The 15,721-nt window shown below is 43.4% G+C and overlaps 1 protein-coding gene across 7 annotated transcripts in view; it reads left to right on the plus strand.

The window, feature by feature from the left end:
* The window catches only part of DCLK2 (doublecortin like kinase 2), a 185,729-nt gene that overhangs the window by 127,661 nt on the left and 42,347 nt on the right, over window positions 1–15,721 (plus strand). For 6 of the 7 annotated variants that reach the window (XR_014069343.1, XM_081544011.1, XM_081544012.1 and 3 more), the window contains one exon: window positions 2,094–2,188. Coding sequence is in view for 6 of the 7 variants with exons in the window: in XM_081544011.1 (XP_081400137.1) it covers window positions 2,094–2,188 (95 nt within the window). In the remaining variant the exon portion in view is untranslated. Of the gene's footprint in view, window positions 1–2,093; window positions 2,189–3,030; window positions 3,104–15,721 lie in introns of all 7 variants that reach the window. The other variant, XM_081544015.1, reaches the window with a different exon arrangement.

Genomic DNA, 15,721 nt, shown 5'->3' on the forward strand with positions numbered 1-15,721 from the left:
TCAGGGGAGAGAGCCCAAGGTAACTGTCCCAGCTTCCAGTTACCTTCCCAGAAATGGAGAAATGTGCAAAAAAAAAAAAAAAAAAGGACATTAAGAACTTCTCACTAGACGGCATTTTTTTTGAGCCTTTTAAATACTATCGGAAACTTAGAGGGTTGTCTATGGCTTAGTGTCTCTAGGATGGGAGTTATTTAAGGGCAAGTATGAACACGTATATGCTGATAGCAGTTCAATCCCTGCCAGTGAGTTTTGTTAAGAAATTATCTTCAGGCAGGAGGTGTGTTTTTAGGGACATTGGTTGGCCACAGGGATTACCCTTTGCAGGAACCAATTTTTCTTCTTTAGTCCCTTTTCCATCACTGCTGCAAGGAAATCTTTGATTGCAAAGTGGTTTCTGAAGATCAGTGAAAGGTAACAGTGCTGGGTGAGGAGGACCTGAACAGGTAGTTGTGTTGAATGAAGAAGGAAAGGAGCCAGACTCAGTATCAGCTCCTAGCAAGCTCACTAGTTGATTGCTCGTAAATATCTCTTTTCTATGTGAATTCCTACCACCTGTTCCCTTTAAAGAGAATTTTTAAAAGAAACAGCATTGTATGGCTAAAACTATTACAATATTGTAAAGTAATTAGCCCCCAACTAAAATAAATAAATTTATAAAAATAAAAATAAAAAAAAAATAAAGGATAAAAGAAACAGCATTAATTGAAGTGTAACTTTATTGAAAAATAAGCAGGACTGTTGAATACTCTAAGAAGTTTCTAATTGATTGTACAGTTACTTGTGTTGTACTTGTGCTATAAATACCCACAAACGTTTGTTGAGAAAATCTAGATAACTGATAATGATTTATGAACGAGTGGTTTTAAACTAGGAAGTTAAAGTTTGGTAATTGAAAAATAACTGTCAAATTTTTGCATCTTTGCTGAATTTTTACAGTGAGCCATCCAGTAAACAAACATGAATGATTCATCTGATCACAAATATCATGCTTATTGATCCAGAATTCTGCTCCCTTTCAAGGACTGGTGCTCAGCTTTTTGAGGTCACCTTTTCAGGAGTTTTGCATTTTGCTTTTTATACTTATTAGCATCATTTAAAATAACAGTTGTCTGCTCCCTTGTGTTAAAAAGATTTTTTAAAAAGGAAGTGGACATTGCTTGTCTTTCCATAGAGACGAATGGCAGTTTTCATCTACTTGGGACAAAAGCATTGAAAATTAATGATAAAAGGGGTTAAAATAGCCCCCTAGAAAAGGAAAAAGAAATTACCAGTACCAGATGTTAACTAATAGCTTTGTGAAATTACAACAGAAGTGGATCCTATTGGTATAATTAGGAATAAGCCTGAGTCATCCTGAGATGTGTGACTAGCACTGTATAGTTAGTGTAAAATCTGCAAGCTAACCCTCTCTTGGCAGCTGCCACCGACATACTTTTCTTCACCTAGTCTCTAAACTGAGCTTTCAACCTAGGAAGTGTACGCAAGTTGAGAGGAGGGTGTCAGAAAAACCCACCAAGATTTGCTAAATAATGGGGAAATTAAGCTAAGAAGACAAGAAAATAGAAGGAATTAGAAATAACTAGTCCAGATAAAAAGAAATTGGAAGAGACCAGTAATTTTCTTTTTCCATTAAGAATATCCTTAGGAAATGTGTTAAAATTATTGTGGAGCTGATCTGGGAGAGACAGAGAAGTGCCTCCGTGATTCGGGTTGTGTGGACAGGTTATAGGACAGCCTGCCGAGTAAACAGTTACAAATATGACAGCCATGTATTTCTCTACCCTTGCTGGCATGCAGGATTTATGGACAAGTTCTCCTTCACATCTCTAACTCCATAACGTTTTATATATTTTTTTATGTTACCGCTGGAAAGCTATTATTGAAAATCTAGTTTCACTGCTTATTTGTCTGATACTTTGTCTGTAGTGCAGTAAGACATGTTATTTTTGCTTTTTGCTGATTTGCCATCTGCTTTGAGCTTTCAGTGAATTGAAGCTCCGTTGCAGCTGTGTTGGGCATGTGCTTAGTGTTTTGCCCAGTCTGGTGGCTCTGGGTTCTGATGACCTCTGTCTCCTTTGTTGTCTCACGGTCAGTTAATGGAACTCCCAGCAGCCAGCTTTCCACTCCTAAATCGACGAAATCCTCCAGCTCCTCTCCAACCAGCCCAGGAAGTTTCAGAGGATTAAAGGTATGAAATAGGATATGTGCCATATTTGTGTGATTCTGTTATGTTGCATAATTTAGTAGTTAATTTGTTCAGGGACTTGGGTGCAGTAACAAATCAAAAAAGAAGGAGGTTAGGATTTGGAGCTGGGAAGACTTGACTTTGAATCCTGTATCCTTTTTTTATCTCATAATTTGGGTCAATTTACCTAACTCTTCTGAGCTAAAGAGTTCCCATCTCTTAAATGGGAATATAAAATTGTGGTTAGGGTTGAACATGATGTGGTTTTCTATCAATAAACAGTAGTTTTCCTACTATAATCAGAATAATCTGCAATGGCAAAGCCTTGGAGATTGATTCTTTTTAGAAATCTCATTTAAAAGTCATGATTTTAATATTATTACCATAATTCGACTATGTAAAAGTCTAAAATAGAGTGCAATTCTAGCATAATACTTATATACAGAAGTTAGTAACACAAGAAAAATATGTTCATTTTGGTGAAGAACTTAGAAATAAGTCTTAGGTTTTGATTGTGTTGTCCTGAAAATATGAACAGTTATTTAACATGATTAAGCAATTGGTTTAATATGCATTTTATCTAGTAGAGAAGAAGAAGAATGATGAGTGAAACCAACTTTGCAGAATTTCAACAAGTTTAATTTGACTTAGTAGCTCTCAGTAGTTTAAATTTATGAGTAAATTTGCCTGATACAATAGCAGTACTTTTTTTTAATTGAAGGATAATTGCTTTATAGAATTTTGTTGTTTTCTGTCAAACCTCAACATGCATCAGCCGTAGGTGAACCTATGTCCCCTCCCTCCTGAACCTCCCTCCCACCTCCCTCCCCACCCCACCCATCTAGATTGATACAGAGCCCCTGTTTGAGTTCCCTGAGTCATACAGCAAATTCCTGTGGGCCATCTATTTTACATATGGTAATGTAAGTTTCCATGTTACTCTCTCCATACATTTCACCCTCTCCTTCCCCCACTCCCCAACCCTGTGTTCCTGAGTCTGTTCTCTATGTCTTTTTCTCCATTGATGACCTGCAAATAAATTAATCAGTACCATCTTTCTGGATTCCTTATATATACATTAGTATATGATATTTGTCTTTCTCTTTCTGACTTATTCTTGGAGTGTTTAGTTAACATTGGAAGTATCTTCGTGACAAATACAGTCTCTAAAGTTGGTAGCCCAAACGTTTCAGGTATCATCCAAGTGGGAAATGTTCTTTCCCTTAAGGGTGGTGAAAAACATTTTCACTGGTAAAGTGAAAGATAAAAGGCCCATTGGGCCGTGTGAGTTCGGGGTGGGAACCTGCTGGGCTGGCAGGGCAGTAGGTCTGTGGGTTCTCCTTGCCTGCAGGGCTGTGTTCTCCATCTGACACTCAGGTCTGCTTGTCCTGTCCTGAGAACGTTGTGTCTACCTCCAGAGTGAACTTGCTATATTCTTGTCTAAGTGCCTGACATCAGTAACAGAAATTTCCACTGGAAAAGGACAGATCATCTGGTTTCATGCCTACTTGTTTATGTATGTTGGCAGAATTTGGAGGGACCAGTAGTCAGTTTGGGGTTTGGAGCACAGAGCTCTAGGTAACCTCTAAATGCTGGAAGTTCCTGATCTTTATCAAAAGACCTGGCCATTTTCTGAAGTGCTAAATTAGCTTAGGTCAGTGCCTAACATGATTTCAATGGAGTTCTTAAATGTCAGCTCCAAAAGAAAAGCTGTATCAATTAAAAATCACTAATGTAATTATTTTCAGCTTTTCTTTCCCAACTTCTTTTCCTCAGAATAGATTGGAGGTGCCCCGTGTTTTAATCCAGGTAACTTGCAAGAAAATTGAAATAAAAATCAAGTCGATTTACCTTGTTTCCAGTTTCCATTGTTTTCTCCTTTATTAAAACAAAAGCAAGCGATTCCTAGTGCTGGTGATTGGCAACCTAGGCGGACCCAAACGAAGCTTTCCAGTGGTCCACCTACAAGGCTCACTTGCAGTTCTCCCCCGGCTGTTGCTGGAGGCAGGACTGCTGTGATCCTGGGCCTCTGACTGTATGTGGCCATCCCGAAAGGTACCTTAGACCATGCTCACTTGGGTCGTGGTCGTTTTCCCTTTTTTTATTATCCGTTGGTGATGTGGGCTCTTGTCTTTCTTCCTAGTCTGTCTTCTGCTTTTAGCCCACAATTGTTCTTTCCTGTGGATGCCACTAGGTCAATTGATGCTGCTCTGCTCCGATACAGACTCATGCTTTTACACATGTGCACATACTTGGAGGAGATCCCTCACTGATGCGGGAATCTGAGGTGAAGAGTTGGGTTTCTTTTTTAATAGTACAGTTGAACTTTAAAAAATTATTTATTTTTGGCTCTATCAGGTTTTAGTTGCAGCACTGAGAATCTTCACTGTGGCACGTGTGTGCCTGCTAAGTCGCTTCAGTCGTGTCTGACTCTTTGCAACCCTATGGACTGTAGCCCACTAGGCTCCTCTGTCCCTGGAATTTTCCAGGCAAGAGAATACTGGAGTGGGTTGCCATGACTTCCTCCAGGGGATCTTCCTGTTCCAGGGATCAGACTCGAATCTCTTGTGTCTCCTGCATTGGCAGGCAAGTTCTTTATCACTAGTGCCACCTGGGAAACCCCTCTGTGGCACACAGGCTCTCTAATTGTGATGTACAGGTGGGCTTAGCTGCCCTGAAGCAGGTGGGATCTTAGTTTCCTGACTGGGGATCAAACCCACATGCCCTGCATTACAAGGCAGATTCTCAACCACTGGGCCACCAGGCAAGTCCTCCAGTGGGATTTTTAAGACATGCTAACAAGGTTTAATAAGATTGCAGAGACATTAGATAAAATCATTCCCAACTACAGTAGATATATTTTAGTATTTAGAGTAACCTCAGAATTTAGCACACACAGTTCCATGGTAAGTGCTCACGGATTATTTACTGATGCAAAAAGAGATGAAGAGAGTTACAGGAAACGCTGATTCCTGGTCAAGGTTGAGTAAAATAAAGGGTAACAGTCCTTTTATGACCTCCCACCCCTTCCTTTCTCCTCCAGCTCCTCTGGGCTTTCTTTTGATCATCTGTAAGATAAGAACATTTGACTTTAGATGACTCCTATAGTGCTAAGATTGTAGTTCTTTTAAGTTGCCCAAAAACCTGTCCAGGAAGCTGGGGAATCCATTTCTCTTCCTCTCACTCAAGCTGATATAGAATCACTGAATCTTACATTAAATATTCGAAGCTAAACAAGTCTCTGCTACACCCATCAGCTGTTTGGGCATAAAGCTAAATTTCTGTAGCCCCTGCCTGTTCCCAGGGGTCATACTTTGTGGGCATTCATTTTATCGCAGATTCCCCACAGTCGTGCTGTGTATTGTCCTTGGGATGAAAACTTGCCTTTGAAATACTGCAGCTTAGTCGTGCTCCTTACTGTACAAAATACGCTCATTTTGATGTCACTGTAAAGCTCTAGTCAGCATCTGTCCATGTTTGCATTATTTTCCTCTATTAAGTGACATTACACATGGAGAATTACAGATAATTATCATGTGTTAGTGCTAGGCTTTTTCCTTCCCCTTCATTTAAAATAGCTCATTAGGATCCATTAAGAGAGGAGGTCTGACAACGGAGGGCTGTTCTTCACGGGCAGCAACTCTTTACCACCATTTATCCTACTTAGATGCTTTTATGGCTTTGTGGGTAGTCTTTTTCCAGAGAATTGACAAAAGCACGCAAACCAGGCCAGGACAGCATACGCAGGAGTTGACACTCCTGTCAGTTCCCCCAGGACACAGCTTTGGGTGCATGGCCTCCTCCCCGCCCCTCCCCCCATTGTGGTTTTACTTAATAGGGGACCTAGCGAAGTTAAGGCAAAGGTAAGCAGAATTTGATGTTCTGTCACAACCCCCCATCCCACCCCCGCATTGTGGCAGTTCCTGGGAACCATTCTGATGTTTGGATGGAGTCACTAAAATAATTGAAAATGAAAAATAGCGACATTGTGATGTTTAATCTCCGACTCCAGGGCGGCAGTGGTGTTTTTATTTGCTCCTCGAAAAACACGGGAATTCAGAAGCGGCTCCCCCCCCCCCCCCCCACAAATGCCCTGATTGTTTCCTGGGTAGTACTCATGTGAGGAAGACAGCTCCGCTCCATTCAGATGTGTTCACAGAAAGCCAGGCTCTCTAAGGGGCTGGACCAAAGGCAGCAGAGGAGGCAAAGCTTTCCTCAAATTGCGTTTTTTGCAAGGTGTGGACGTTAAGACATAGGGTGGCGACCAAGTCATTAAGGTTCTTTAAACCTAAAACTGAAAGATGTTAGGACAACTGAGAGTTACTTGGTCCTCAGTTATAACTTGCTGGTTTTGCGGAAACCGTAAGTGACCCCAGATATTTTAGTTCGCCTTCATCTTACAGATTGAGAATCTGACAGAGAAGTCCCAGTGGCCAGTTGGGATCTCTGGCCCTCTCGAGTGCTTGATCTCTAATCTTTGACTTTCCCCATTCCCCGTGGGTCTGCTTCCATGACCCCAGCGCAGGCGCCCCTTGGAAAGCTGTGCTGCATAGGTCGTTTAGGAGGGGGAGTGCCTGTGTTTAGATGCTCTGAATAAAAATGGGTTGTGAGAGTGGGGAAGGAACAGGGAGAGGGGAGGGTTGAGAAAAGGGATCCTGGGATGGGGGAGAGGCTGGGTGAAGGGAGGAGGAAGGTAGAGGAGAACGCCTGTTGCCAGGTCTTCCTGGGAGACTTGGCGGAAGAGATTGCTCTTCTTATCTAATGATGATTCTTTTCAAGGGAAGTGGTTACACCCTGTGACCAGCAGTTCTGCCTGACCCCCTAAGGTTTAGTGGAATGATGCAATAGGTTAGGGTTACTGGTTTCCTTTGGAAGCCAGCAGTGGAGCTGAGTGTGGTTGAGATTGGCACAGGTTGGAAACAGATGTGGTCCTGGCCCAGCAAGCATGGGGTCCCGGACATGGGATGATGTTCCTCGGTGGTCCTGTGACCACAGGTGGTGAGCACTGGGGCATGACTGGGAATTGAAAGTAGATCATACACATGACCCCTCCTAGCCCCCGAGGACACAGTGAGAAAGCAGGGCTGGTCTGCTGGATGCTTGGAACTTTGTCCTCAGACCAGAAATTCATAAAGGAGGCTGCTAGGGCTACTGGGCAGGTCCCCGTGGGCAATGTTCCACAGAACCTAGACCCTCGGGCTGAGAAGTTGGCCTTGATTTTGTATTGATTTGGGGAATCTGGCTTTTCTAAACACAGGGCCACTCTTGTTGACAGTCGTGTGGGGAGGAGACATTTTTGCAGCCAGAAACGGGTCACCTCCACAGCCTCAGGCTGCCCACCTCAGGCATATGGGGAGTCAGGCTGTACTAGGCCTGTGTCAGGAGGGCACATGCCTCCTCAGGACTCTTGTTTATTTTCCTTTTGTTCTCAATGTTGTTTAGTCGCTAAGTTGTGTTCTCCTTAGTAAAATTTTCTGTGAAAGTCCAATGTGTCCCGGTTGAGAGGCCCCCTTAAGCCAGAGGGTGAAGGCAGAGACAGCGCCCCCTAGCATGCAGTTACATAGGATGAGCGGCTCTGAGAAGGGTGAGCCCCGAGGCCCCTGGTCTGAGATGGACACAAGATGGTGATGTGGTTCGGTGTGGGAGCTCAGAAACTGGGCTGCCTGGGTTTCATCTTGGCTTGGCCACTCACTAGCTGTGTGGCCTTGCACAAGTCACATCACCCTTGTCTGTGAAAGATGGGATTTCTGGGACCTGCTGCACAGGGTTGAGGTTAACTGATTAAATATAAAGAAAGCACTTAGAATAACTTTGTTATTCTATTATGCTATTGTTTTTCTTTTATATTCTGTTGTTCCATTTGTATTATCAGAAGCATCGGGGTGTCCAGGTTCAGTTTTCACATGAGAGAAGTTTCACTTAGGAAAAAAAAAATCAATCTGCAATGAGGTAAGAAGAAGGAAAGAGAAAATGAGAGAAGTCAGACTTCTCTGCTGTATTATTACCTTCTCTGCTTTCCTGTTGTGACTGTCCCTCCCAGCTCGACCTTTTGTCTCTGTTTTCCTGCCTCTGTTTTCTCTTAAAATTTTTTAATGAGTTTATTTTTGGCTGCATTGTGGCATGTGGGTTCTCTCTAGTTGTGGCACGCATGCTTAGTTGCCCCTAGGCCTGTGGGATCTCAGTTCCCCGCGCAAGGATCAAACCCACATCCCTTGCATTGGAAGGTGGATTCTTAACCACTGGACCACCAGGGAAGTCCCTTCCTGCTCTCTCTACATAGTTCAATCCTATTAGTAATCTATAGGTAATATTGTTAGTAACAAGCTATCCCCAAATTTAGCAGCTTAAAGCAACAATAAAAAATTATTTTTCCCCCACAGTTCTTGTGGGTGAGGAATTCAGAGACAACTTAACTGGGTTAAGATCTTAGATGGGGTTGTAGATGTGCACCAGGGCTGCAATTGCCCGAAGCTTGACTGGGAGCAGAGGCTCCCCTCCCAAGGGGACCTGCTCACTTGGAGGCAAGTTGTGCCAGCTCTTGGCAGGAGGCCTCAGTTCCTCACTGGGTGGATGCCTCCATAGGTTGGCTCCAGTATCCTCAGAATGTTGCAGCTGCGTTTCCTGAGAGTGAGTGATCGGAAAGAGAGTGCTGGGCAGAAGTTCCCCTTTCTGTGACCTAGCCTCGGATGTCAGGGGCAGCATCATTTCCATCAGAGCTTAGGAAGTGCACATGTCAGTCCAGGTGAGTGTGGGAAGGGACTCCACACGGGCATGAACATAGGCAGCACGGGGACTGTCCTGGAGACTGGCTCCCACACCCCTGCTCTCTGCTTTTGTCTCGCCCAGAGCTTCTCTCCCAGGCTGTCTCTGCTTCCTCAGTAGCTTTCTGTCCAGTCTCCCTTTTGAGGACCACGAGCCTTTCTCCCCATAAATCTCACTGCTCTGTTCTCCCTGCAGGCCTTTTATTCTGTAGACCCATCACTCCCTGCCCATTTTTTTCTCTCCCCTTCAAATCCCAGAGCCCCGCCACTGCTGACATTTTCTTCTCTTAATCCCCGTCTTCCGGATCCTCCATTTTCTCCTTGACCTCAGCCTGTGATCTCCTGTTTCCTCTGCCCAGGTTCCTCGGAGTCCCTTCGATCTAGCCGATAACCTTCCCTTCAGGAATATTTACTGTGTTTAAATCACAGCGTTTTCTTCAGGACAGATAGGCAATAAAGAGTACTAAATGTGTCATCAGCTGCCAGATGGATGAAGAAAGCATTTCCCTGAAATTTAATTCATCATCCACGTCCCAGTTTAAGACTTTCAAGGCTGTAGTAATTCAAGGCTTCAGAGTGAGGGGCACATCTGTGGACACTGAGGGATGAAATGGCTCACGTTTTGATGCTGACACGTATGCCCAGGGGCTGTCTACTGTAGCATTCTTGTTGGTTGAAAGAAGAAAGGGAAAAAAGGACGTTGGAGCATTATCCAACATCTTGAGATTATAAACTGTCTGATGTGCTGGTATTTTATCTGATGATGTCTCCTGGGTCTACTGGCGATGAAAGATTTTCCAGATTTGTGAAGTGTGATGAAAGGGCTGGTAGTATCTCATACTGATTGGCAGAGCTAAAATGTAACTCTTTGACCTTCTGAACTCAAAAACTTCTTTGCGAAGCTGTGAAATGTAAATCCACAGTAGCTTCTGACCTTGGAGAGGCTTTTGGCTTTTCCCTGGAGCTTAGGCTTTCTTTAGTATTTAAAAACTAGTTAATGGTCTTTAGTACCTCAGGAATGGTGAGTGGTCACTTAATCTCTGCATGTAATGATTTTGTTGACAGAGAAGCAAAAGAGGGTCTAAGCAGTTTTGAAGATTTTGGTGCCCTAAAGAAATCAATCATCATGATGACTCGCAGATTCTGTTTGAGGACATTGATTTGTACATTGTAGTCGATCAGCAGAAAAGAGGCATTTGGTGCATAAATGGCTCAGCTGGGTGGAAGCCCACTTTTACAGGGGTGGAGGGAGAGTTTGCCAGGCAAATCAGTGTGTAAGGTAGGATCAATTGTATAAACTTTATTTGAATATAAACAGCATATGTGTTTATCTCAAACACCCTCTTATTCATAGAAGTGGGTCATTAGACAGTCTTCTCGGTCATGCATCAGATAATTGGGTGGTGTTACTACTTAGAGGTTGTGGCATTGAGCTGTCCGGTGCCAGTGAAAAACAGGAGTAGCCTATGTTGTTGACACTGAAAGTAACAGTCACCTCTCCCACCACCCAGGCACCCTGGAAATCGGTGGTACATCACACTGTAAGTATGCTGACATGTTTAGCAGGTAGGCGTGGCCATACCACTTGTTGCTCAAAATCCAGTAAGCCAACACTGCTTGAAAGGCTCACTCGATAGGGATGTGATGAGATTCTTTGCTTGTTTTGACAAACCATGTCATCAGCTGAGGTGGTAGCGATACTCAGAGGAACAGAAGGCCAAAGTCGGCAGGTTCCACACAGGCCCTTTTGTTACCAGGACCAAGTTCATACTGCTCCCCACAGGATAGGCCAGTAAATTGAGAGAGGAGTTGTTGAGGCAAGGAATAGTGACTTTATTCATAAAGCCAGAAGACTGAGAAGATGGTGGACTAGTGTCCCAAAGAACCATCTCACCCAAGTTAGGATTCGGGCTTCTTTTATACTAAAAAGGGAGGGGACATGGTTGGTTATTGCAAACTTCTTGGTCCCTGAATCCTTTGTTCTTGCAGCTGTAGGTGTAGGTCAGGTCACAGTGTTCCTTTAAACCTTCAAGACAACTGTTATTCTCTTTTCTGCAACTTTCTATCTTTATATGAATGGAGAAATGTTACATCTTTAAAGATCAGAGCCTTGATGATGGGCTGTCCTGTATATTTCAAGCTATAGGCAACATTCTTTTAGTTAGTAACTTGTAGCAAAAGCAATAGAATACAAAGGTTAAAGTAAAAGAAACAGCCATTATGGAGTCAGGTTTGTTCTTCCCTATTACACTTGCATAGACTTAAGCTGGCCACTGTCTCAAACCATGTATGTGCGCAGACAGTGGGGTTCTGTAAACTGCTGTTCTCCACTATTAACCAGTCAGAAGTCTCAAGTACCACTGATTTTACCAAATGAAACCAAGTCTAAGGTATGGCTATAGGTAAGAATATTTTGTATGTTATGAATCCCTAGGTGCTGATTCAGATTAATTGTTCTCATATCTCATTACTAATACTGAAGGATTTCAGAGTACATTATTACAAATCCAGTATAAAAGTGATAAAGCTTCTGTTTTGTTTTTTTTTTAACAATTTTATTTACTTATTTTTGACTGTGCTGGGTCTTCGCTGCTGCATGGACTTTTCTCTAGTTGCATTGCAGCGAGCAGGGGCTACTGTCTAGTTGTGGTGCTTGGGCTTCTCATTGCAGTGGCTTCTCGTTGCAGAGCACGGGCTCCAGGGTACAGTGGTTCCATGGGCTCAGCAGTGGCGGTTCCTGGGCTCTAGAGCACAGGCTCAATAGTTGTGGCTCATGGGCTTAGCTGCTCTGAGACACACGGGATGCTACCAGACCAGGGATCGAACCTGTGTCTCCTGCATTGGCAGGCAGATTCTTTGCCACTGAGCCACCAGGGAAGCCCCAAGCTTCTGTTTTTAAAAGGACGCCTGATTTGCACTGGTTTCCCTTCTAATTAATGGAACTGATGTTTCTGATAGTTTTTAAAAACACCACAGAAAATGATCATGGAAGCAAATCTATTTATCAGTACAAGTAATAATGTAGCATACTGATTTTTTAAAAAAAAAATGTTTCAGTACATTTCAGAGGTCATCGTTTAAAGAAAAACTTTTTCTTAAGACCTCTTTATATGAGGAAAGGCTGTGTATTTATTTATCGACTTATATATTATTTGACTATAGGAAGGTGATTATACTTATGTAACCTGAAAGCATGTTCTAAATATACCACAATGAATATTTTGATCAGTGAATTGTATTGGGTGCAAGACTTCATGAGCAATTCGAAGTTATAATGTGAGGCTAGTCAAAGAGCTCCTGGGCTCAGCAGCCTGACCTGAGTTTAGATCCTGAATTTACATTTGCTGTGCCATTTGGGCAAGTTATATGACCTCTCTGAGCTTTGGTTTCTTCACAGATCAATGGAGATGAAATAATACCTGATTCATAAGATATAAAAGTATTCATTTTAGGACTTGGCTCAAAGTAGGCGTTCAATAAATTGTAATAAGTTTCTTTCCTTTACTTACAAAGAGAAAATTGTCCTTGGGCTGTGGATGACTCACAGGTTACTGGATGAGTGACAGAAGTTAAGGTAGCTGAACGATCAGTTATAATTACTGCAAGACACTTCCTCTATGGAGGTTCTCAACCTTAGCTACACATTAGATCTTCAGTGGAGCTTAAAAATATATTGATACCTGGGCCCTACCTGCAAGGATTCTTTAATCTGTGGCGCAGCCTGGCAATAGAATGTTTCAGACCTTCCCTGGGAATTCTAATATACAGCCAAGGACAGAGAACTGCTGCTTTATAACATCATACCCTGGGGTTTATTCTGTTCTAGTGTTTAAAAGTGTAAGAGTTATGTTAGAGGAAAAGCTTTCCTAAGAAAGCTCTTGTGGACCAGGGATTTATTTGCCTGTGGCCAAACTTGGCCCATCGCCTGTTTTTCTCAATAAAGTTTTATTGGAACGCAGCCACGCTCCTTCGTTTCTATTTGGCCTCTGGCTGGTTTCACACTGCAGCAGCCGACTTAAGTAGTCGTGACAAAGACCACGTGACCCACAAAGGCTAAAATATTACTCTCTGACCCTCTACAGAAGATGACCCCTGCAGCAGGCCACTTAAAATCACAGTGCCAATTTTCCAAGATGCATTCAAGAAAGTCAACTCTCTATACAAGTATATCTGCTAGATTCTGTTCAAATGCTTCTTTTTATGACAACCACAATGAAGTAGGGACCAGCACTGATAGAACTATTTTTGCTGCTTTTTTCCCCCCTGAGAATTGTGTGTTTATGAACAAAACTTCACAATTTTAGTATAGCATTTAACATTTCTCTTTAAATTTTAAATTTCATAGAAACAGTAATAATCTACTTGTAAAAGAAATTTAATGTAGGACACTGACTTCTTTGCTAAAAATGTGGGAAGCTGGCGTGTCATCGGATGTTCTCGGTCTGCCAGAAATGCTCTTTTAAATGGTGCTAGCAGTTGAGAGCACTTTATAGATTTTTTTTTGCTCGGTTTTCAAGTCTTTTTTTTAATTTTTTTAAGTTCTTAGCAGAAGTGGATTCTGGGGCAGTTTCCTTCCTTCTTTACTCATAAAACTGGGGCTGCTGCTGCCAGAGAGAAGGCCAGTGGTGGTGGAGGTCACAGAAGATGCACCCGCAGGGTCTTCAGTGTTTCCATCACTTCCCTTCTTCACCCTCTGTGACCTCATCAGGAAATAAGCCCCCTCTTCTCCCCACCTCTAACATCAGTGCATCTTTAAAAAAAAAATATTTATTTATGGGCTGTGCTGGGTCTTTGCTGCTGTGCACAGGCTTTCTTTAATTGGAGCGAGCAGGGGCTACTCTCTGCTTGTGGAGGGCAGACTCCGCGTTGCGGTGGCTTCTCTTACAGATCGCTGGCTCCATAGTTGTGGTGCACAGGCTGAGTTCCTCCAAGGCATGTGGGATCTTCCTGGACCAGGGTTTGAACCAGTGTTGCCCGCACTCACAGACAGATTCTTAACCACTGGACCACCAGAGAAGTGTATTGCATCTTTTTGAACCAGTTAGTAATTATGGAAAATATCTTGAAAGAGTCCAGATGCTCCCTACCATCCATTTGCACTTTATTGAGGAGCGTCTCGTTCACATGCAGCATCCAGGCACCATCTTCATGCTATCTCAGCATCCTGGCTGCTGATGGAAGCATGAAGCGCATTAGCATTCTAAGAGATTTTAATAAAAACATTTAGTTGGACAATAGAAATGGGACAGGTTTAATCAGGAATGCTGTATTTTATTCTCTCCTTGCTTCAATAAGAGAATAGTTCTCTTGCCAGGGACAGGAAAATCCATACATTCTGCCTGGTAAGCGGAGGGGATTTTGTAGTCCTTGCTTTTGCCCTTGTGTTTTCCTTCCTCTTTGTCTGCATGTCTCTCGGGGCACCAGGAGTGCCTTATATGTAACAGTAGTCACCTCACGTTTGCCAGGGATCTGTCCAGAGATCTTGGTGAGTACTCAGCTTTTCTTGGATTCTCGGAGCACCAGGGTTCATTGCTGGGAGGTCAGACGAACTTAGAGGGTAGAGAGTGACTCACGTGAGCCAAGGGCAGACTCATGCTGTAGTGAAACAGCTCCCTCCCCTGGGTTACAGACCTTCAGAAAGAACCACCCTCTGGAACAGTGAGGTTTCCAGGCCTCTTCATTAGACTGTAAACTTCCAGGCTCTAAAGACCGTGGCCCTAATCTTTGCATCCTCCATAAATCCAGCACGGTTGTTGCTGATGGAGCGAAGGAAAACCGTCCCTGCATCTAATCATGTGCTGTTTGTTGAGCAGTGTTATAATGTAATGATTCCCTCACTTTTTGTATGCGTTTTCATTTTCTTCATGAAAGCTTTTTTTTAATTTCCAAATAAAGGAACATGTTTGGACAGGTAATCAGATATGTCACTTCTGTTAGCTCTCTTATTATTTTTTAAAGGCTGGAGGTTTAGCTCTTTGAAAAAAAGTATCATTCTGTTGGAGAGTTTTGCAAAACGCTCTTCTTGCCATCAGGCTTAGGTAAGAAAGCTGCACTTCCTGGTGATTTAGCAAAACCTTTGTCAGATACACGTGGGAACAGCCTTTTGCGTTGTCCTGCGCCCTCACGCAGTCCTGAGCCGCCTCGCAGGCCAGCTTCAGCCTCGTCCTCTTTTTGGTCACTATGCCGTCAGCTTCCACCACCTGCTCTGTCTCCTGGTGTCTTTTCTTGCCCCTTGCCACCTCTGCATCCCAACGCAAAGCAAGTTTGTAATCGCTGGGAATCCGGAGAGGTGTGAATGAGAATTTAATCAAAAGAAACATTGAGAATGTTACTGTGGTTGACGGGAATTCAGTCAGTACTCCAGGGAGTCACCCATCCATGTGAACATGTACAAGGAGGTAAAGAGGCCTGTGTTTTTTGCCTCTTTCTTGGACTTCTCTCTTAGAGAGCCCTTGAGTCACGCAGAGCACATCAGTTTGTGATGAACTAACGTACTCACGTAGCTCAGGGAAGGGACCTGTGAGAAGAGCGTCCCCACTTCCAGGAGAGCTAAGCAGCCAGGACGAGAGGAGAGTGGGGACAAAGGCAGGCAGCAGTGGAGGTGGGGTCTGCACCCCGCACACTCCCCTAGGCTCTCAGTGCTAGGAAGGGAGTGCTTCCTGCCCAGTGCCCAGGCCAGACCCAGCCTGCTGTGCCCCGAGGGTGTGGGGTGGCCCCTTTCTTGGTTGTGAAGTATAGACATGCAGGTCAGCCAGGCCACTGTCCACCGCTGCTC

This window comes from Giraffa tippelskirchi, chromosome 11 (genome assembly GCF_054371585.1).
Source record: "Giraffa tippelskirchi isolate mGirTip1 chromosome 11, T2T-mGirTip1v1.2.pri, whole genome shotgun sequence".
In the NCBI taxonomy this organism is placed as follows: domain Eukaryota; kingdom Metazoa; phylum Chordata; class Mammalia; order Artiodactyla; family Giraffidae; genus Giraffa; species Giraffa tippelskirchi.